This window comes from Gymnoscopelus microlampas, assembly GCF_963454915.1.
Source record: "Gymnoscopelus microlampas genome assembly, chromosome: 17".
Classification (NCBI taxonomy): domain Eukaryota; kingdom Metazoa; phylum Chordata; class Actinopteri; order Myctophiformes; family Myctophidae; genus Gymnoscopelus; species Gymnoscopelus microlampas.
In genome coordinates, this window is record NC_139954.1 from 31,493,881 (window position 1) to 31,516,800 (window position 22,920).

The 22,920-nt window shown below is 40.3% G+C and overlaps 2 protein-coding genes across 4 annotated transcripts in view; both read left to right on the plus strand.

Annotated features, from left to right (window-relative positions):
* Window positions 1–1,979: 1,979 nt before the first annotated feature.
* Window positions 1,980–4,279, plus strand: LOC311064798 (cytochrome c-like). Its single transcript, XM_084084742.1, has 3 exons — window positions 1,980–2,085; window positions 3,261–3,440; window positions 3,546–4,279. Exons 2-3 carry the CDS (start codon window positions 3,269–3,271, stop codon window positions 3,689–3,691), a joined length of 318 nt encoding a protein of 105 aa, XP_083940868.1. The 5' UTR covers window positions 1,980–2,085; window positions 3,261–3,268; the 3' UTR covers window positions 3,692–4,279.
* A 4,177-nt stretch (window positions 4,280–8,456) lies between these two features.
* pde11a (phosphodiesterase 11a) overlaps window positions 8,457–22,920 on the plus strand; it is a gene marked incomplete at its 5' end in the record, with an annotated part of 44,203 nt that continues 29,739 nt past the window's right edge. For 2 of the 3 annotated variants that reach the window (XM_084084605.1, XM_084084606.1), the window contains 2 exons: window positions 8,457–9,263; window positions 9,945–10,103. In XM_084084605.1, coding sequence (XP_083940731.1) covers window positions 8,457–9,263; window positions 9,945–10,103 — 966 coding nt within the window. Of the gene's footprint in view, window positions 9,300–9,944; window positions 10,104–22,920 lie in introns of all 3 variants that reach the window. The other variant, XM_084084604.1, reaches the window with a different exon arrangement.

The window sequence follows — 22,920 nt, forward strand, 5'->3', positions numbered from 1 at the left end:
ATTACCAATACCAGCTTTATTTTAAATGTTCTGGTGGCAGCTTAATTTTATTCATTTTAAATGTATTATTAACGTATTATATGCCCTGAAATGACAAGCTTAATATGGTCTAACTCTTTTCATTTGTCTGTGTCTATCTAAAAAAGGAAGCGGGATAGCACATTTTGAGATGAAATCCTTGTCCCATTTTAACACAACTCTGTAAACTATTTCAAGCATGTGATGCTCTCTTAGCCCTACCTTAAGTGAAGAGGTTGGTTGGGTCAAACATTGTCACCTAAATCTTAAAAAATGTTTTTAAAATCTAGAGCATTTCATGGAAGATAGTTAATGTTATCGCCTACGTTAAGACCTTACATACGTACATACTAGAAATAATTTGAATTATTGCACTCTGAGAATGTCTTTGATACAGCAAGTATTTTGTATCCTCCCTAGCTCTGTTTAAACCCATCATTCGTTTTATTCAGAAACAGAACAGATAACTGCCATATAGCAATACAAAATTGCTCCTTATTATAAGCATTCATTAAAATTGTAATTATGAATTAATAATGAAAAATATTGAAAGATACATTTCATATAAAATAGGCAAAAAGGTTAAAAGCAAGCAAGAAAGCAAACACACAAACAAAAACAAACAAACAAACAAACAAACAGTCGACATTATGAATGATAGGGCCTCTACCCCAAACTTCTCAAAATCTTAATGAATAGGCAAACAAAAATACATTTAAAGATAAAATAAAATGGTATAATATTATGATTAGGCTATTATAGCCTACTAGTTGTCTTTGTTTTCTACTTTATTTTTGATGGCGTCTTCAGCTTATTATTAGGCTATATTTAGTAATTACATGTGGTGATAAGAAATACCTCGTTTTGAGATCTAGAGCAGTGGTTCTCAAACCTTTTCACGTCAAGAACCCCCCCAAATGATATGTATTGCCTGTGGACCCCCATCTAAAAAATATGTTGTGCCAGGAGGGACCTCCAGAAGCAAGGATTTGAGATTAAAAAAAAGATTTTCACACATTTTCATGATTTTCCAAAAATAGTAGATCTACAAGCTCATATCTCAAGCCTATGAGCTTGTTGATCTGCTATTTTTAAATAGCCAAAGTATAAAATATGGTTAAAGCGGTTGTAACAAATGTTGCTGGGGACCCCCTGGTACCACCCAAGGACCACTGATATTAGAGTATTTATTAGAGTAGACGTTTTAAAATGAAAGCAATCACCTTACACAACCACATGCCGGCCCGATTCTTACTTCGCCGGACGACGGTGTCGCGTGTCGGGAAAATGTGCAGATCTATAAGCTCACAACGAGCAGCAGACGCAACGCCAGTTGATCTTGTAGGTCTGATATCTATGACGCATTCGACAAAAGGATGATGAAACAGGTCATGTGCCTGGGCTGCCACGGAATGACGTCATCAACCAGAGTAACTATTGGTCAGTGTTGCCATGTTCGCTTATTATAAGCTACTTTGGGCTTGTTTTTCTGTAAAGTTGCTTATAAATATTGAGTTGTGGGTTGCGTTTTTTTTGGCTTGTTTCTAAAGTGTACTTGCTTATTTTGGGCTTGTTTCCTAATGTTGTTTAAACAAGTGTTTCTCAAACATTTTCACCCCCAAATGAATGTGTATTTGTCCCTAACTAACCCCCCTATCTGAAAATATTACTGCCAAGGACCCCCGTACCAGATTTGTGTTGTTCGAATGTTTCAAAACTATTCTAAATATTCCACATTTTATTTCAAGATTTTTTGTTGTTGAAAATAGCAGATCTATAAGCTCAAAACGAGCTTGTAGATCGGCTATTTTCAGTATAAAATACAGTATTCATCGGCTATTATATATTTTATAATATACTAGGCCGCATGAGCACTTTAAACGTATAATATGTGGTCGTTGTCCTAGACCGGTTGCTTATTTGTCTCGCAGAATCTGGCAACACTGACTTTTGGTGTCACGTAAAGGAAGTGCCCTTGGTGGGACCGTGAATCATTTGCCGGGTGATCGCGGAGAGAAACTGAAGGATTAACTCTCACTTAACTTGGGTGGAATATACACTTTAAAGGTAAGAATGATGTTTTAATGGCGTTTAAATTCAAGTATTGACGTTTTCATGGACGACAACTACTTCAAAACGTCTCCATTTCATGTATGTTTGCCGGTGTTTTACCGTTCCCGTTACCTCCATGAAACGTGGTCTTGGATCGGAGGAGTTGGTTGTTCAGATCGTGGGAAAGAAAGGCAACGAAATACAACGGATTTACTTTAGTTTTATATCTTAAATTTCATCCGGATGTTGTTAATTGGCGTTATCATTGTGTTCCCGATGCTCTGTAAGGGTATATTTCTCACTTAACTTTACGATCGGATTCATTACAATCTTACCCAAAACTTAACGTTATGGACGCCCTTTGTGGCCGAAGAAACTCAAGCTAATAGTGGATAGCGTCCTCTAAAGGCATTTTGTAATCTCCTACCATATACATAGATACACATATATATTTTAAATGATTTCCTTTATTACCTATTTGTGTTGGGGAACGTTTTTAAACATAAAGAACACCGTTGCCTGCTATTATATGACTAACCCACAATGTTGCCATACATTGTGAGAGAAATAAGCAACCAGGTCTAGAAAAACAAGCCCTTAAGAAGCAACCAGCCAGGCCACATGAGCACTTAAACCTTATATGCATAGGCTATTTAAAAAAATCCAATCTACATGTGAGCTTATAGATCTGCTCATATCAAAAACTCGTGCAATAAAATGTGGAATATTTTTTTCTAACGACACAAATGCTCCCAGGCTCCCAAATGCGCATGAAAATATTTGAGAACCACTAGTTTAAATAATAGTAAATGTACTTGGAAGCAAGCCTAAAGAAGCAACTACACGTTAGAAACAAGTCCAAAAAACCGCAACCACCAATTTTTACAAGCAACTTTATAGAAAAAGAAGCCCAAAGTCTCTTATAATAAGCCGACATGGCAACACTGCACGTCCTTGGAGCGATGCATTGGTTGCGCAATCTACTAGTAAAGCCCTCTGGTGGTGGAATGAGGTAACAGCAGGCCCTATTACGAAATGTTGAAATTGGAGTGTGTGTAGTCAATCTTACAAAGTCATTGTACCAGTTGTTGCCTGGCTTAATATCGTCACAATTAACATCCACAGATATTAAACACATTATTCTTGTCTCTATGAATTAACTGTAATTGCTGTCTCTCTGCTCTCAACAGAGGGGACCATGCCTGTCGACATTAATAAAGGAAAGAAAGCATTCGTCCAGAAGTGTGCCCAGTGCCATACTGTTGAGGATGGTGGGAAACACAAGGTCGGGCCAAACCTGTGGGGCCTGTTTGGACGCAAGACCGGGCAGGCCGATGGGTATTCTTACACCGACGCCAACAAAAGCAAAGGTAAATATAATTAGGACGTTCAGTCGAGTCAATAATATCTTTGCCATGCTGGTTTGCTCATTATCCTTATTCTGAACAATCCTCTCTCCTCACCTTGTTTTTTAGGCATTACCTGGGACGATAACACACTGAATATTTACTTGGAGAACCCCAAGAAATACATTCCAGGAACAAAGATGATCTTTGCTGGCATCAAAAAGAAGAATGAGCGACTTGACCTTGTAGCATACTTGAAATCTGCAACTTCATAGACTCTCATAGACACTCGGAATCGGATATGTCTTAACCATTTTTGTGTTTTCTTGGTAAACTGTACAGATGACAACAATCTCCTAAGAAGCTAGGATACCTCTTAGCTGTTTCACTATATGCCTTCTGGTGCGAGGTTGAGATTCTGTTGTCTCAATTTCAATACTAGGCAGAACTGCAGGCATGCGACACGTTTCCATATTTGTCACAACTGTATTTCTTTTTTTTTTTGATACGTTCCTCCATTCTTATGGAGTAAATGATATTCCCTGGTTTAACAGGTGCCTTTAAATTATTGAACCATATATTGTGTATTCCAGAATGTAGTGAATGAAAGCGGTGTAGGAAGATATTTGCAAATGTGTCTGTCATCTGATTTTTTTTTCTCTTCCGTGGTTACTGGTTTCATTATCAGCATTTAAAATTGAAAAGATTTGAAAATTAATCATTCAATGTCTATGCCTTTGAAGTTCTGTCTCTGCTCCAGATTTGGTTAATGTCTTATGCATGCATACCTCAACTGTCTTAATTTATCTGTCTGTTGAATTTTCCAGCAGAGTAAAATAAATGTACTCTCTGTCTTAATTTTGGTTTGTGCTTTGCCTTGGAGGAGTTCTTTGGAGATGAGTAACATTTCCTCATGTGATTCAGCTTCATATTGGATCATGATTTAGACTAAGCCCTGCACTGGCATCTAACCTGATATGTTACTCGATCACAGTGTACATTACAATGACCAGATAAGTAATGCAGGGGTCTTCAACGTTTTTCAGACCAAGGACCCCTTGGCTGAGAGAGAAATGAAGCAGCTAGAGATCCCCACTACATATTGTATGAAATTGTGTTGCAGATTAATCTTTTTCATAGATAGCATAGACTTGTTTGACAGCACTATCATTGTGTTGGATTCATGTGAATGTGTATTTTTAACCACTTAAAACATCAAGACTTAGAACACTTGTACTTAGTCTGCTCTTTCTTCCCTCTACACCAAACCCTTTTGCATTGTGGGTTTGTAGATCTGCTATTTACGGCTACTGTTCCCCTCAGAATAGGGATGCTAGGGTTCAAGTGGTTAATGTAGAAAAAAGTAAAGTTCCAATCACACAAAGATTTGGTGGCCTCCCTGTAGTAACTCTGATGACCCCTTAGGGGTCCAGGACCCCCTGTTGAAGACCCCTGAAGTAAAGGGATCGACAAAAATAATTTATTTGATATGGTGTTGCTTCAGTCAATCACACCTGAACAAAGGGTTGATATTAATGTTTTGTCTGATCCTAAACAGACTGGATGTGATGTTCCACTGGCTAGCATTTTAGGTCCCGTTTTAGTTTACATAAATGACATGATTGACACTTGTTAATGTATTTATTTTGTACGCTGATGATTCTACACAAACAGTGTGTTAAATTGGTGATGCTCATTGACAACATGCTGTTTTTGCACCTTGATAAAACAGGATATATTTTTGGTTCCAGAATCAAACTGAATAAGACCGTGGCTTGGTTTGAATGTTTCAGAGTAATTTGGCCTAGGTCAAGAAAGATTTAAGCTAGAACTTCTAAGATCTTGGATAGTGATGTGATACTATGTTCACTTAAGCAGATTCCTGAATGTTATGCCACTTTGATTCTGCCTGCATTTCTTGGTTTGAGAAGTTTAACCAAGTGCCCAAAGACAAGCTGCCGTCTTATCAGAATAGACTAGGGTCGTAGGTTTGGGCCCTTGCTGTTAGTACATAGGAGCTATTTCAAAGAGCTCAACTGGCTTCTGTGGAATCCAGGGTCAATCTGTCCAGGCTGACCATAAGATAATTTATGGAGAGGTCCCAGTACCATATGTTATTTTATTTTATTTCTTTACTAGAGTCAGTGTAGCTGATGTGTGCCTGCACAAATTCAAGTCTAGTTAGAAATGTATATTTTACTTACACTTACATTACTCAATCGAACGGCGTCGATACATCAATCAAATTAACTACTAATTTGAGAACATTCAAATATTGTACACATTCTTGGCTGTTGGAAAATATTCTGGTGTTAGTTAAGTAGTATATTTATGCATTTTATCATTTGTTTGTGTTTTTTTTAATGTTCAACAAAAACAATACTAAAACACAAAGAATACATAACAAAACATCACACAATAACATTCTGTATGTTATTGTGTGATTGTTTTATTATGTAAATTGTTTTTATTATGGCTGACTACCACTTGGATTGTCATGTTTTCAATTATTTGTGAGACGACTACACTGGAAATAAATCCTGGAAAGATTACCACCAGGATTTACCATTAATTGAATGAAGGACTCATTTAGATGTATATGCCAAACACTTGGTAGACACCGGCAAACTGACGCTTGATTCAAGCAATAAAGTACTGAAGTCCACTCTACAACAGTGGAGTTATAATTGCTTGAAAGAAACACATTACACAAGCAGTGTTATCTAATAGTGTTTGTTCATGTGTATAGTGTAAATATGGAATTATAAAAGAGCTGTTTTTCCTTCCTAGCTTTAGGGATCAAACTATGGTTTTCTCAGGAAATCTAGCTTTGCTTGGCCTATAATAGAGCAGGTTTTATGCTTTATTGTAAAGCATGTTTTGTGCAGCTCTCGGTGCTTTGTTGGCCTATACATACACAGAATAGAAGAGTTTAAACTAAAATGGTTGGACTAGTCTAGAAAAGCTTGAAGGAACTTTCTTCATTCGATGTGTTGGAGTCTAACTCCCTCTAGCGTCAAAAGGCCGCAACTGCACTTACATCTCCAATTTATAGAGACTGATAGCCTATAATAAGTAGGCACAGGCTACACAAATGTTATCTAGGTAGGCATATAGTTGAATTTACAGTAGGGGTAGGTGACGTCTAGAATAGGAAAAAAAAAAAAACAATTGGCTCCATTTGGAAGACTGATACGTTTACAAAGTAGTGGCAATATTTTGGCAATATTGCCTGTAAATGCCCTCCATTTGACGTTGGGCATAGTCTGCGTTATTATAATAGGATATACAACAACACTGATGAAACAACACCAACACGTGCAAAAGTGAAACGCATGTGCCAAACAGAAACAAAAGTTTTGCGACCCTTAAATTCACATAGAGACCAGAAGCCTTCAGCACAGCTGTTCATTCCTAAATTAGGAATCCTAATCCTCTAGCGCAGTGGTTTTCAACCTTTTTCGTACCAAGGTCGGAGTAAGGTCCATTATTTATTCGGCATTTGAGCCACGGAACCACCTTTTGATGAGGTTTAGCCTCTCTGCCCAAGACTTCATATTTTGTTATCGCTGGACAAGATTGTGTCTACTAACCGCAAAAAGCCACGTAGCTGCGCAATCATTTTTGAAGCACGGCTACGTTGGTCAAAACACTATACTTTAATTAAGTAGGCTAATGCACATGTCTAACAATAATTTAACTCTTGAGAGTGTAAAATGTTTCATTTTACGCTCAAGAGGTAAACATCTATAAGGGTCCATTTGGTTACCAACTCTCCATCATTTAGCTGGGGACCACTTAACCCCCAATTAGGTCCACTGGTTGAGAACCACTTCTCTAGCGGAGTCCCTTATAGATTTGCAAAGTATGAGTGCCATGCCTGGCCCTCCTCATTAAGCAAGATGGGATATTGATAATAATAATAACAAAAAAATATGTTTTTAAAGGTCTGTTCATTTATTCGTTTTAGCCTACTTCAGACGTTTTCTCATGCAGAGGGAGAGTAGAAAACCCGTTAAACAACAGTGATAGAAAGTAACTACATTTACTCAAGTACTGTACTTTTGAGGTATTTTTACTCTACTGGAGTATTTCCAATTTTCAGTACTTTTACTTCCACTCCACTAGCTACATCTCAGAGCAGAGGCAAATATTTATACTTTTTACTCCACTACAATTATTTGAAAACTACTAATACTTTGTAGATTTGGATTATTATTACAAAACATAGACCACTTCAGCCCTATTATCCCTATATACGTTTTGGCCATTTGAAAATAGCCGATCTACAAGCTCACAGTCACAATGCATCATGATGTGATGCATTGTGAGCTTGTAGATCTATTTCCAAAATATGTTTGTACATTTTGTACATTTGAAAACTGAGTAATGAGTACCCTACTTTCTACTTTTGGTACTCATACCAACACCTTTGTAGCCTACTTATACTCAAGTACATTTTTATTACGGGACTTTTACTTGTAACAGAGTATTTCTACGTTGCAGTATTGATACTTTTACTTAAGTAAAAAAAAAATAGAGTACTTTTTCCATCACTGCTCCTGAGGGAGCCTATGAGCGTGTGTGTGACGGAGCGCGCGTCAACAGCATCGCGCCAACCACAGCTGAGCTCAACGTCATTTGCACACAAGAGGAGCCACACGACGGTGATGATGTGCGATAGTTCATCATCTATGCAAGATAGTGGATTCTTGTGATATTTGCTTTTTTTTGCTTCACGTTTCATTTGACAGATGTAGGCCTATTATGTTTTATTTGCTTTAATTTCACGAAGTATAAACCAACCAGAAACTAGAAATGTTTGGGGACATAGGCTGCAAGAAGAGAGACCCTTTCCCCGGGTAAATGCAAACCAAGCTGAGCTTTCGGGGGAGTTTCCTGCGATATGGATCTTGAATTGTTGAGGTGCCGTCGGATTATTACATTTTTGATGCTCAAATAAAACATCATAGATGAGAGTACTACTCCGCGTAACTTCATGGATGCGGTTCACTGAGGAGGACCAACTGAAGAAAAGCGATGGCAGTGTCAAACATGGTCTTCTCTGACGTGGAAAGTTTCCTGGACACGCATCCCGAGTTGTTCGAGGACTATCTGAACCGAAAGGGCAAGCAGAGCATGGTGGACAAATGGCTCAAGAACCACCAGGCGAGCAAAGCTCCGGCAGCGGCATCATCAGCATCAGCTGCGCCTGCAGCAGCAGAGCCGGAGAAGACCGTATGCAAGCCGGACAGCTGGGCCAGCAGAGGGGACGGTCTCCAGAGGCGGGTCACGCAGAAGGAACTGCGCAAAACTTTCGCCAGGTCAAAGGCCATGAACGCAAACAGGACCTACGACGAGCAGTGCAACTCCAGGGCTCAGGAGCCGCTGACCAGCATGCGGAGGAGAGCTCTGCTGAGGAAAGCCAGCTCTCTGCCCCCTACCACTGCCCACATCCTGAGCGCACTCCTGGAGTCCCGGGTGAACATTCCCCAGTACCCGTCCACGGCCATCGATTTCAAGTATTACCTTAAGGAACACAACGAGCGAGAGTTCTTCCTGGAGCTCGTCAAAGACATCTCTAACGACTTGGATCTAACGAGTCTCAGTTACAAGATCCTGGTTTTTGTGTGTATTATGGTGGACGCCGACCGCTGTTCCTTGTTCATGGTGGAGGGACCGGCCAACAAGAGGACACTGGTGTCGAAATTCTTTGACGTGCATGCGGGCATCACGTTTTTACCTTCCATGAGTAATTCGGATGAAGTTCAGGTCCCGTGGGGAAAGGGAATAATTGGATATGTTGCGGAACATGGCGAGACTGTCAACATTCCTGATGCCTATCAGGTGTGTGTGCTCCACTTTGTGCGTTTTCACTTGTGTGTGTGTGTGTGTGTGTGAGAGAGAGAGAGAGAGAGAGAGAGAGAGAGAGAGAGAGAGAGAGAGAGAGAGAGAGAGAGAGAGAGAGAGAGAGAGAGCGAGAGAGAGAGAGAGAGAGAGAGAGAGAGAGAGATTTGTAGTCAGATTCAGTCTGTCAAGTAAGTGATTTATCATCATTCAAGAGGTGTACCTGCTGTAAAATGTTGGCTATACCACAGGGCTGCCTGGAAACGTTTACAAGCCAACAGGTCTGCTGGTAAAATCCTGTGCAGTATAATATGTAAAGCTACAGAAATATTATTTTAAAAGAGTGTTTGCTGTAATTGGCATTACTGGGATATTGTATACTATAAATTATAGTTTTGGAGAGATTGAGTCTATTGCTAAACTTGTTGATTGGCCTAACAAACCAAAATGATGTTCCTGGTGTTAAGTCTGGCCATCTTCAACACTCATTTTGACATCCCAGCTCGGCAGTAATTCTTTGAAATAAATGTTTTCAGTCAGACTTGAACAGATTAGGATGACTGTGATAGCCCCTGCTTTGAGCAGATAGCTGCCTGCCATTACTTGATCTGTTGTCAAAATATTTAATTGAAACACCACACACATTGTGTTTTCATGTCATGACATCCCCATGGATTGCAGGACCGACGTTTCAGTGATGAAATTGACAAGCTGACAGGGTACAAGACCAAGTCACTCTTGTGCATGCCCATTCACAACAGTGATGGAGAGATCATTGGAGTTGCTCAGGCCATCAACAAAAGTTCAAGTGGAGCACTCTTTACTGAGGACGATGAGAAGGTAACATTATTATTATGTTGTTATGAGTCGAAAGACAATTAAACTACACTGCAGAATCCTTATAGTGTCATTTTAACACTAGAGTTTAGATTTGGACTGAGAGTTAAATTGGTTTGGTCAGGATTTTGCAGTGTATAGGTAATGCAGATATTTTGGTCAGAATGGCATGTGTTCAATACATCATGGATCCCTTCTTTTTCAGGTCTGATCTAATTTAAACCTAATCTGATATCTTCTTAATAGTCAATAAATAATTAACACTGATGCAATGTGCTGTATTACTGAAAGACCACTTCAGGCAATTGACTATTCCTTTTTTTCTCTGTGAAATTGGCAATTGTTTTTTGGGGAGTAATTACATGAAACTATCACAGGGTTTTGCAAATTTGTGCACACCAGAAGCAAAACTTTTTAATTAACCTGCCCTTATTCCTTACTTTCAATATTTAGAATAGTAGGACTAGTTTTGCATCATCAAGTTTTTAATTACAATGGTACAGGAAAGCATAACATACAGAAACAAATAACCCTGAATGCAAGTCTTCAGTTTGTCACATCACAAGTTTACACCAGGTATAAAGAAAAGTGGGTGGAATAATGTTTTGTACGTTTTACACAAATTGGGTGTATCACGTTCACCAAAGAGTGTTGCAAGGTGCAAGGCACCCTGCATGGTCTTTAAAACACCAGCAACATAGGACATTGTTTCAGCTGGTGATGCTTTGGTTGCAACCACATCTGGGGTTTTAATGAACTGTTTGTTAACAGTGCAGCAGTCATCAGAATCACATTTTGATCTCACTTGGAGGTATTTGTCGAGATAAGATAAGGCCGTTATATCCAAATATATCCAGTGTCCGGCCCAGAGATGGCCAACGTCTGGACTCCGGACCTGTAGATTTGTAGCACGTGCCTGGGTGACAACAGGTTTAGGATGTTACTGCGCTGTAAATCAGTTGTGGTTGTAAACAGATGAGCCCAGCTGACATTTACAACCAAGACAAAGATGTCTGTGTGAATGAAAATAGCCTGGCAAAGTAGTAGGCGGGGGCCTGACATCTACTGTAGCATTGATCCTGACGGAATGTTTTGCTTCCTAATGAGTGCTTATTTTGGCTCAGTCAATGTAGTTCACCACAGAGGAAACACTTTAGATCAGTGGTGGCTGCTGGCAAATCTTTCAGGGTGGGCGACTGTATGTATGTATACAGTATATGCTATCAGCTAGTTAACTTGACATTGTCATATTGCATTTTCTAATGTAATGTACTGTACCTACATGCAGACTACAAATACAGTATGTGTCTCTGAATCAATAAAATTGGTATCCCAACCTGAAATGTAGCTATTTTCTGTTTAACCCATTAAGACCGGGAACGCATCTGTGTCATTTTCAAATATCTTAGGCTATTAAAAAATAGCAGATATACAAGCTCATAGCACGGCACCGAGTGCTGCGGTATGAGCTTGTAGATCTGCTATTTTTGAAAGAAAATCGTGAAAATGTATACTGTATATACTTTTAAAGTATATACTTTGCTTCTGGGGTCCCTGGAACAAAACATTTTTAGATGGGGGTCTGCGGCCAAATAGATATAATTTTGGGGGTCCATGAGAACCACTGATATAGAAACATACGTTTTTCAAAAAACTGTAGGATTTAGAAGGCATTTGTAGAATCCCCAGAAGCAAATATTTGAGTTACAAATGTTTGCTTTTAAAATATATATATATTCTACGATTTGCACAAATTGTCAACTTTTTTTTCCCCCCCGCACTATGAGCTTGTAGATCTGCTATTTTTGAAAAAAATTACACAGATGCGTTCCCGGGCTTAATGGGTTAGAGCTGGAGAGACCCCTGTTACTCTATAGCAATGATTACCATTAGAATAGAGCTCAGGGTGGGACGATCACATAATGGACGAGCCGTCACTGCTTCAGATCTTACTGTGACTGTATCAGAAAGATGGGCAATGTAAGACTAATGGTCAATGTAGAGTAAATGGTAAATGGTGCATTTGTATAGCGCTTTTATCCAAAGTGCTTTACATAGATTGTGCATTACATTCACCCATTCACACACACATTCATACACCGATGGCGGAGGAAACCATGCAAGGCACCAACCTGCTCATCGGGAGCAATTAGGGGTTCAGCGTCTTGCTCAAGGACACTTCGACACTAACTCTGGGGGAGCCCCCCAGCTCGGGATCGAACTGGGAACCTTGCGGTTTCCAGTTCACTAACAGTGAGCAGAGTAATACCCTCAGTTCCTTAAAGGTGGACCTAAATCCCTTATAGATTTAGGTCCATTTTAAATGAACACCCATGCCACTACTTTAATGCAGCTTTTAGAGCTGTGAGACAGATACAAATATCATCAGTACAATGCATAATCAATAATCAGTATTTAGTATCACTTTTAGCAAATTACTGTTTTTATTTATTTTTGTATTGTATATATTGCTAGATTGCTTTATACACTATTGCACCGTGTAGTCCGTCCACTGTTAATAATGGAGATGACAAACACAGTTTCCTTTCATGTGTTTTTTCTTTATTTTTTTCAGTGCACGTTTCACATTGAATTAGCATCACACTATGGCTTGGGATGGCTACAGCTGAATTAGTAATGAAAAGCAATGTTAGCATTCGAGAACACAGTAGGCTTCATGCACAGAAGTTGCAGCAGTGCATTTATTGAAAGATCTCAAAGGAATATAAAAATGTATCACCATTTTCCAAAGCATCAGATGATACTGTAATAACATATCAGCTGGAGATTTCACTTTGCTTTTATGAAAGTAAATCCTGCTCTCCAACATACTGAGACCTCACGGTGTACTTAAACACGTTATATGGCAGGTTCTAAATGCCACACCGTTTTAATTGTGTTGTGTTGATACCCTGCAGGATTTGAGTCCTCTGGGGAGCTGGGATAATGGTTCAACCCATATATAATTGCATTGTCTCATTATCTTCAGTGGAGGAATATGGCAATTTAACTTGTTAAATGCAAATAAGCTGACCTCATGATGCAGACTGTAGACCTTGCCTTATTGTTGTCTTTCATTTTGCATGGCCTTTCATTATTGTTTTTTTCCCCCTTTCATTATTCACTGGTAATAGTAGTACATTTCTTCTTCTAATACGACTGCCAGTACAATTCAATACTGAGTGAATAATTTAGAAAGACTAGTGGCATCCTCAATCTCTCAATTCTGTGCTCTCGATTACAGACACATTTGTTGTTACATTTATAAACGATTTCACACGATTTCCCAGTGTAAATATGCAGAAAGAGAATAGAGAAAGCTTTTCTTTCAGTGGACTCACACAAGTTGGCACCAGGGTCACACATGGGACCAAGAGAATTGAGGCCAGAGAGACAGAGCTGGCTTCAAGGCTCCTCAAACGACGGGAGGATGGAAAGGGATTTTGGGCTGGTAAGGAGAGAGGTATGGCAGATTTAAGCTACGCTAAATAAATGGAACACTTTGGAAACAGTTTTATGAAAAAATGATAGAGAAAAAAAAACATTTCCAAAGAGATGGAACGCTCCTGGCTCCTGGAGAGCTTCTGTCTCCTAGTTGGTTTCGTTATACAATAAGAGGAATTAAACTGAGTTCCTTTCTGTTTGTGAAGTGCCTTTCAGTGGGTTTTTGGGGAGTAATTACATGAAACTATTATACGGTTTTGCAAATCTGTGCATATACAGGGAGCCAATGAATAGAGAGTAAAGGCATTCCTTGTAATATGACCAGCTGGTCTGTTTCTTGGGAGTAGTACTTAGGGAATGGCGCATTGGCGCAGTGAAGTTTTTTTTCTCTCTCTTTCAGCTGTGACTTCGCCAGCATAAGTTGAAAGGCAAGAATGCCCTGTGGTACACACTACTACACAGTAAAACTCCAAAGCACCGAAATTCTGTAAAAATGCAATTTTAAATGAAAGTCCAAGCTTACCTTTGCCTATGTGGAATTGAGCTTGACTTATTATTATAATTTGTTTTAATTGTGGACCATCATGTTATTTAACTTAAGCTTCTGGGTCAAATAATCTCGCTATTTATTAGCGTTTTCATACTAGATTTCCCTTAATCCTCTGCCCACAAAAAACATACATATAAACTTCAGGAGGGGCAGGTGCACCGGCCTGATTGGTGTCAGGTTTAAAGGACCATACCAGTATTACTACATGTCATTTTCCATTATAAACATCGGCCACATAGTTTACATAAACCTCCCAAAATTGCATATTCTTTTTACATTTGTCCATATTTAATAAATGTAACAGAATATGCCTGAACATTTTTGTCAAAGTTAGCCAAAACTCGCAGCCTTCTTTAGCTAAAAAAAATAGTTGTCTCCGCCAGGCCGAAGCCGTGGCCGAGACTATGTTTTCGCCCCCGTCCTTATGTGTGTGCATGTGTCCGTCCGTCTGTGAGCAGCTAATCTCCGGCACCGTTGGACCAATCAGCGTGAAATTGTGCATGCACAATCCCTGGAGGCCAGATCTTTCAGATCAGCATTTTTTGATATTACTCCTACAGAATTTGTCCAAACATCACGCAAATCGCTACAAATTATCTCTACAGTCTTGTGATCAAGACTGATCTGTCAGATTTTTCATATTCCATCCTGATTGGCTAAGATTGGCTTTCAAAGTTTGTAGGAGTAGTCCGGTTCGAACAAAATACCTCAAATCATGAATGCAGCGTCAGATTGCCGTGAAACGGCCTCATGGTGGCGCTATAACACATAACTCCAGGGCAATAAAAGTATTGTAAATACAACAGGGTAAAATACGTCACACTCAGTGATGAAGACATCACACTGCTTACATAAAGACAGCCTTTAATTACTGTGAATCCCTAGGACTTTGGTGGCCCTAAGCAAGATTTTTGTGGCCTCAAAACGCTCCCAGCACAACCTCCCAATCACACGCATGCACGCGCAGACACACGCACACGAGCATGTGTGCGCACACACACACGCACACGCACACACACACGCACGAACACACACACACACACACACACACACACACACACACACACACACACACACACACACACACACACACACACACACACACACACACACACACACACACACACACACTCTCTGGCATAGAATACAATTAAACAGGATGGCAAAAAGAATAGTTAAAGCTTGCGTTTTTGTTAATGTAAATATCAGGAGCATTTTTAGGGTCAGACCTTTAGGGGTGCTTTGCCCCTAATGCCTAATTTATGCCTAATTGTAGACTAATTATCATTAAGTGATTATTCGATTAATTTTATTAGTTCATTTATGGAAAATGTATTTTCCATAAATGTGCTGTAAATATACCATAAAGCCCACTTTACTTTTTTCTTTTACTCCTCTGCATTTCTAAGACAAATATTATACTTTTAACTCCACTATGTTTACTCCATTATGTTGTCATTACTTTAAGTATAGTATCAGCTGTTATCAGCTGATACTCCAAACGTGTACTTACTGTGACTGTCCAAAACTGCAAGTTTGAATAATTTGACCATGGTTATAATTCTCACCTGTCATTTGAAGTACCTGTCACAGTCACAGTGACAGGTATACAACATCGGATCACACTTTTTGATTGCCTGCGAGTTTGGCCTTTCTTCCTGCTCCTGCAGAAACCATAGAAACCTCGATCACAATCATCACAGAGTGTGATGCCCAATTTACTTCCCTGTAAGTCATCTCCTCAACCCTGCTTGGGCTAGTTCCCTCTGTCTAGGCACTAGACTTGTTCTTCAATTTCCAATGAAGAACACACCGTCCTGGCACTAGGACGGTGTGTTCTTCTTTGGAAATTAATAAAGCTGATCTGCCATCACCAGAAATGACTGAATAGGAGCAGACATCACAGGAAGAAAGAAAGAAAGTTTCTCAAGAAGCGTGATCTTCTGAGGTGCCAACGTTCACAGGTTTCTCAATGAATTAGTCTGAACAATTTCTGTGACAATGATGGGCTCCCCGGCCCCCATAGTGGTTGTGGCCCATAGACTGTATAAAAAGAATGGACAGCGTCACGCCATTGGTTTCTTCAGACCGAAAATTAAGCCGATTGTTCAGCTGTGTGCAATCCGCCATCTTTCAATATCGCGTCATATCGCGTCATAGCCTTTGCAACCGGAAATGAATGCTATTGGTTGGGTAGCTTGTCAATCAAGAACGGAGGCGGGGAATGAATGCTATTGGTTGTGTAGCTTGTCAATCAAATCATCCCGCCCCTCCTAGAGAATAACCTACTTTATCGTCAATTTTAAAAATAAATGGGACCATAGTTTACCAAAACGCATATCATGATGATTGAAAGGAGACTTTAAACTAGCGACTGGAAGCATATAGTATTTATGACAATTTTTATTAAGGTAAGAAAATCTAGTCTAAAGTTTGTCAAAAACCCATCCGCTTTCATTGAGATGAATTATTTCTGACACCAGCAGGGGTAAAACAGCGAAACTACAGGCCATTCATATGAACTGTCTCGGCGGCCGGCCCTGCTCTCTATTAATGCTATACCCGCTTGGATACTGTAGTAATGCCCGTATAGCAAATCTGCCCTGCTGCCTATGCTCTTGTGGAACATCTTGGAATAGTTTTTGAACAGGAGGGGAATGCTCAATGAAGGAAAGCCACAACAGCCTAGTCTCGCCAAGATGACCTTTGCAAACCGTTCATGCAGCTGATGATGACGTTGACCTGGTTCATATAAATATGGAACTTTCCACCAAGTACAATGAGGTCTTTTTTCTTTTCAGGCCATTTCCGTATGAGGCAACACTTTCAGGAGTGCACCAATATCAGACGATCAAATGTGTCGCATTGTAATCATCACTGCCACCAACATGATATTGGTCATATCATGTTGAGGTTTTGCCACACATTGTGAAGGCACACGTTTTCTTCTCCAGCCACAGCTTGTGTCATGAGATTGAGTCCTAACCAGTTAAGAGTTTTTTTTGCCTGCTGCAGTAGTGGTAAGCAAAGAAACATATGCTTTGGTAACATCTATTCACCATCAGTGATAGCAGACATCTTGTTCAAAGGATATGACTTAGGTGATCGGGCTCCTCACACTGTCAACAGTCAGGCCATCACATATATCATCAACTGTTAGAGGAGCAAGAGTATTACTTATCATCACATGTGTATTACTAAACAGCAGTTCTTGTTTGGATAACAGCTTCATTCGGCTGTGTGATGAAGTCAGATGTGCAGGTGAAAGCTTTGTCATTACCGGCAGCCTTTCTCTTTGTTGACCAGACATGATCACTGATTATTAACTGGGTCTCGGCAGCAGAAGAAAAATCAGTGTCAATTACCTCGAGGCAAAGGCTGCTTTTGCAGAGCTCTTTAGAATGAGACTATTGGTTTTCTCATGCATTTCTCAATGAGTCAATTTAATAGGTCTCTTTGTCTTAATCTTCTCAGGTTGCTTCATTTCAGTTCACTCACAAAAGATACACACTTGAGGGAGGAGAGATTAGCTTTTGCAAGCTGTTAGCTGCTGTTAATGAGGCGGACAGCGTCTCTGAGATATTGAAGCTTCGGAGGTCTCCTCATGAGTATCCCTCAATCAATGTACATTTTGAATAAAGAACTGGTAACAGCGTCTGTGTTAACCAACTGCTAACATGTCAACACCTTGCAATGATTCCGGTATCTGTCTACATACTGTACATATAGGCTGAACTACTGGGCTGGGCCCCACAGGGTTTATCAATACCTATCACACATGTATATATGCACAGAGCAGGAGCTTGTACTGGTGCTGAAATTAATTATATACTGTGGCTCACTGCCATGGAAAGATCCCTTTGTAGAACATTTGTAGAAAGAATGTGTACCAATTTAGGCTGGAATTCATGATGATTATAGAGTGTCTATATAACATTTCAACATTTCAACAAACCCCCCCCCCCCCCCCCTCACGCTTTCTATAGTATGAAGTTATTGGGCCGCCCTAGTGTAGCGGTTAGAGCACACGCCTTTGTGCAGATGGTCGTGTGTTCAAATCCTTCCTGGGGTCGACGTCAACAAGGCCATGCGGTCGCAAAGGGTTCCTAACGGCAAATCAAATGGGATCAGATCTGAGCTGAGACTCCTGCATGAGATGTGTCTGAACTCTGAAGCCTGTCCTGGACGGTAGTCTCGACTCCAGGCGTAAAAACGAGGAGGAGATAGTGGGAAGTTATTCAATTTGCTATGGCCTTCAAATATAGCTATTGGTACTAAAGGGTGTGCTCGCCTCTTTTTAGAAGTAACCTTGACTTTCCAAAATGCAGTGACACTAAAAGAGTACAGTGCTAGGAATATATGTGAAACTTAGTTTGTCATTAGTTTGTCATCTCCGCGCCGTTATCTCTGCCAGGCCGAAGGCAGGGCCACAGATCATGTTTTCGACCCTGTGTGTGACCGATTATCTTGTGTATGTTGCCAGTGTAAGCCAAGGAACTCAATTCCTGCATATTTATTTGAATTGGCCTCATGGTAACACTATAACAGCCTACTTTATGTTTTGTCCTATCATGTTTATGTTTTGTCCTATATTGAACCATATAAGTCATCACAAAAGGGGGTAGTGATGGTATTGAGGGAACTTAGGGCTGAGGGACCATAGGTATGCAACCATCAATGGAGCAATAAGCATACATGTGTAAAGACTTAATCTATCCTGCCATAATTGATCTTGTGTCACAGGCGCTCTGGCCTTTTTTCTGTGGAACTTTTTAATAATTCAGGTGTAATCATAATAGGTAAACATACTGCCTACAGTGTATCATGCCATGTTTATTAACAGTGGTTGAATAGTGAACATACATTGCACGCTGTAGGCTGATGTCTGTGATTTGTTTTGTGAAATAAATTAAGCTAATAGTTAAATTAACATCAAAGCAATGTGGTAGGCTAGACAGGTCACAGTGTACAGAAGGTAAAGCCCACCCACATACATCACAAACCTAATGCATATTTACAGGGCCAGATCTCAGCTCTGGACCTGTTTTGTTATTGGCAGTATTCTGTCACTTCTTCTGGTCTGGCTGAACCGTGCTGTCGCTTTTTACGAAACTCGGCCATATGGTAGATGGTCATGAAAAACGATCAAAAAATTATTCTCACAATCTTTCGTCCAAAGGTGGCGCTATAGCACTCAATTGAAAATGCCAACTTTGAACAGGTACAACTCATGCCCTGTTTGACCTACAGCCATGAAACTTGGATACACATATGCATCTCCTCATGCTGAACAACTTTCACACTCTGACTTTTGACCTCTGACCTTTAGATCTCCCACCATTTTGAATTATATGAAAAACAGTCATTGGCTCCTAACTTCTGCATTTTTTCACTTATGGAAATTCCGCCGCCTAGAAGTTGTCGGCAGAGGTCCAAAGTTCAAGTGTTAAACGTTTCGTGCAGATTGCGCCAAAATCCTAGGATTCCATAGATTTTAACTATTGCAGTTTTATGAAAATTATTCATCTGCGCCTAAAACATACATGCAGACTCACATTTCTTTGAAACTTTGCAGAAATGTACAGGGTCATTCCAAATATCACTGAAACCAATCTTACTCCAATTGGCCAAAGGGGGGCGCTATAGCAATTTTTTGAAAATGCAGACTTTAAACAGGCATAAGTCATGCCTCGTTTGGCCGAAAGTCGTGAAACTTGCTTACACATGTGCCTTGACTCATGAGGAACACACGTATCGATTTGACCATTAAGCTCCGCCCTTAGATTTTCCGCAATTTTGAGCAGTTTGAAAAATACTTGTTTTTGCCAGTTCTGGCTTAACCGTGCATACGCTTTTTACGAAACTCGGCCATATGGTAGATGCTCATGAAAAACTACCAAGAAATAATTCTCACACTCATTCGTCAAAGGGTGGCGCTATAGCACTCAATTGAAAGTGCCAACTTTGAACAGGTACAACTCATGCCCTGTTTGACCTACAACCATGAAACTTCGATACACACATGCGTCTCTTCATGCCCGACAACTTTTGTGGTCTGACTTTTGACCTATGACCTTTAGATCGCCCACCATTTTGAATTATATGAAAAACAGCCATTGGCTCCTAACTTCTGCATTTTTTCACTTATGGAAAATCCGCTCCCATCATTATGTCGGCAGAGGTCCAAAGTTCAAGTGTTAAACGTTTCGTGCAGATTGCTCCAAAATCCCAGGATTCCATCTCTTCAATCTATTCCGTTTCCATGGCGCTCTCTCTCTCTCTCTCTCTCTCTCTCTCTCTCTCTCTCTCTCTCTTTCTCTCTCTCTCATCAATCTATTCCGTTTCCATGTCTCTCTCTCTCTCTCTCTCTCTCTCTCTCTCTCTCTCTCATCTATTCCGTTTCTATCTCTCTCTCTCCAGTTTCCATGTGTCTCTCTCTCTCTCTCTCTCTCTCTCCAGTTTCCATCTCTCTCTCTCTCTCTCTCTCTCTCTTTCTCTCTCTCTCTCTCTCTCTCTCTCTCTCTCTCTCTCTCTCCAGTATCCATGTCTCTCTCTCTCTCTCCAGTATCCATCCTGCTTGCAGCTATATTTCTTTACTTATGTTTAAATCACGGGGAAAGATCAACATTGATTAAAATCTTGTCAATGACTGTAGATGTGTTGATAGAGGTCTACAAGTATAAGTGTGCTACCTTATGTTCACTGGGTTTATGAAACAATATCATATTTAAATAACATAGTTCATGCGAATTTCTATTTCCATATAACTTGCTTTGCTTTCACATCACATAGTCGGATATATGAACAGGTTTTTTTTCATCCATTGAGCAGTGACATAAACAGAAAGGATCCAGTACCACTGAAGTGTTTTGGGAAAGTAGGCTAGTCAGGAAGCGGAAAGTAGGCTATTCAGAGTGACACCAGACAATGACTAAAGATTAGGGGGAAACGGGATCATTCATCTTCACCTGATCTGTGAAGTGCCTGGAATTATTCATGGCGTAATTGAATAACAAAGAGTCAGCACCATTGTGAAATTTGTCGTGGTGTAGATTCCTGTTGCATAAATATTTGATGTCACTCCCATAAACAGCGATCTTTGCTAAATGTGTTTGCAAAAGTGCTTTGCACACTGCTGACGTAAGTTACAGTGTCCCATGTGAGATGTGAGAAAATGCAGAGCTTCTGTTTCTTACTCAGATTGCACCTTGGTTGTACAACAGTGATTTCACCATATCATACCACATGTATAGGCACGGTAAATACATCTCCAACTATTAAGGTGGATTTCATAGACATCACAAAAGGAGAAAGTAAGAGTGTAACAGAGATGACCTCTGTTACTGATGTTTGGCACTTCATAGAAGTTTGCACAGTTGCATTTTGCACATGGTTTTATTATTGAATGATTATCATGAGGGGCAAGTGCAATGTGAAATGTATGAGTGCATTAGAGAGGGTAATGCTAAGTCATGATTGAAAAGCTTAACATGTACCATGTGGTTCTGTGGCCAGTGTAATTGGGCTGGACCAAGTCAGAATGGCAGAGGGGGGTTGTGATGTACATTTGTAGTTGCTAAGAATATTGTGGTTGTGTAATGTTGTAGTAGTGTGAAGAATGTATATGTATTTGTTGTTCATTGAAGTTTTAAGATAATTGATGTGGGTTATGTATTTATTGTATGGTTATTTGTATATGCTAGATAGAAAATACCCCTTGACATGGTGCAGTCCAAGCTCATTTGCTCAACTGGCTATAAAGAGCTGCCAGTTGACAACAGTGGAGAGCTGTGAGTGGAGAGACAAACACCACCATGCCGAGGGTGCTGCACAGTTTATCCATATATGTCATTGGTGATGAATATATACACCTTTGGGTTAAACCCTACTCCAGGCCTCTGTACTGCTTCCAGCTGCAAGTCGGGCAATCTCACAAAGAGTTAAATTGCATTATATGTCAATTACCTTTGGCCTATTTCATTATTTCATATGATCCATAGTTTGAAGCTATAGCTTGACTTGAGCCAAGGTTCAGACCCACGATGGTGACACTAAATATAGGACGCCCGCATGTGCGGGCATCCTACAGGGTGACAACCTGGCCCCCTTCCTGTTTATTTTAGAGATGGACCACACCCTGAGACTCGCAATCAGCGCCAGGGAGGAGACACTGGGGTTCACACTTGTCCTGAGGAAGACTAGGCACAGAGTACATCCCATCACGATTACCAACCTTGACTATGCACATGATCGCCCCAGTCTCGGTCGGACACAGCAGAGAAAGGAAGTGCACTACTACTGCCAGTAGAAATGGAGTGCAGGAAGATCTGCCTCAATTTTAATGCCAAGAAAACAAAAGTATTGGCATTTAACGCAGTGGACAAAACCATTGCTACTGCCAACAGGACGGTGCTCGAGGTAGTCGAGGACTTCAAATATCTCGGTGGCCGGACTGCTTCAACGAAACAGGACCTGAGGGCACTTTCCTGGAATGCCCTGGGATGAGGAGAGTGTATAAATCTGACATGGGAGAAGACCTCAAGAGGCAGCTGTTCATAGTGGAATCAGTACTGTTGTATGGGGCAGAGACATGGACACTCACAGCAGGAAAAGGTAATGGATGGCGTCTAGTCTACACAAGAATGCTACGAATGGCACTTGGTGTCACATGGGTGGACCACATCAGAAACGTGGACCTCTACCAGGTAACAGACAAGGTCAGAGAGAGAAGGATGTGGCTAGCTGGGCATTGTGTCTGGCACCCGGAACTGGTGGCAAGCAAACTGACACTGTGGGAGCCAACCCAAGGTACAGCTAGGAGGGGAA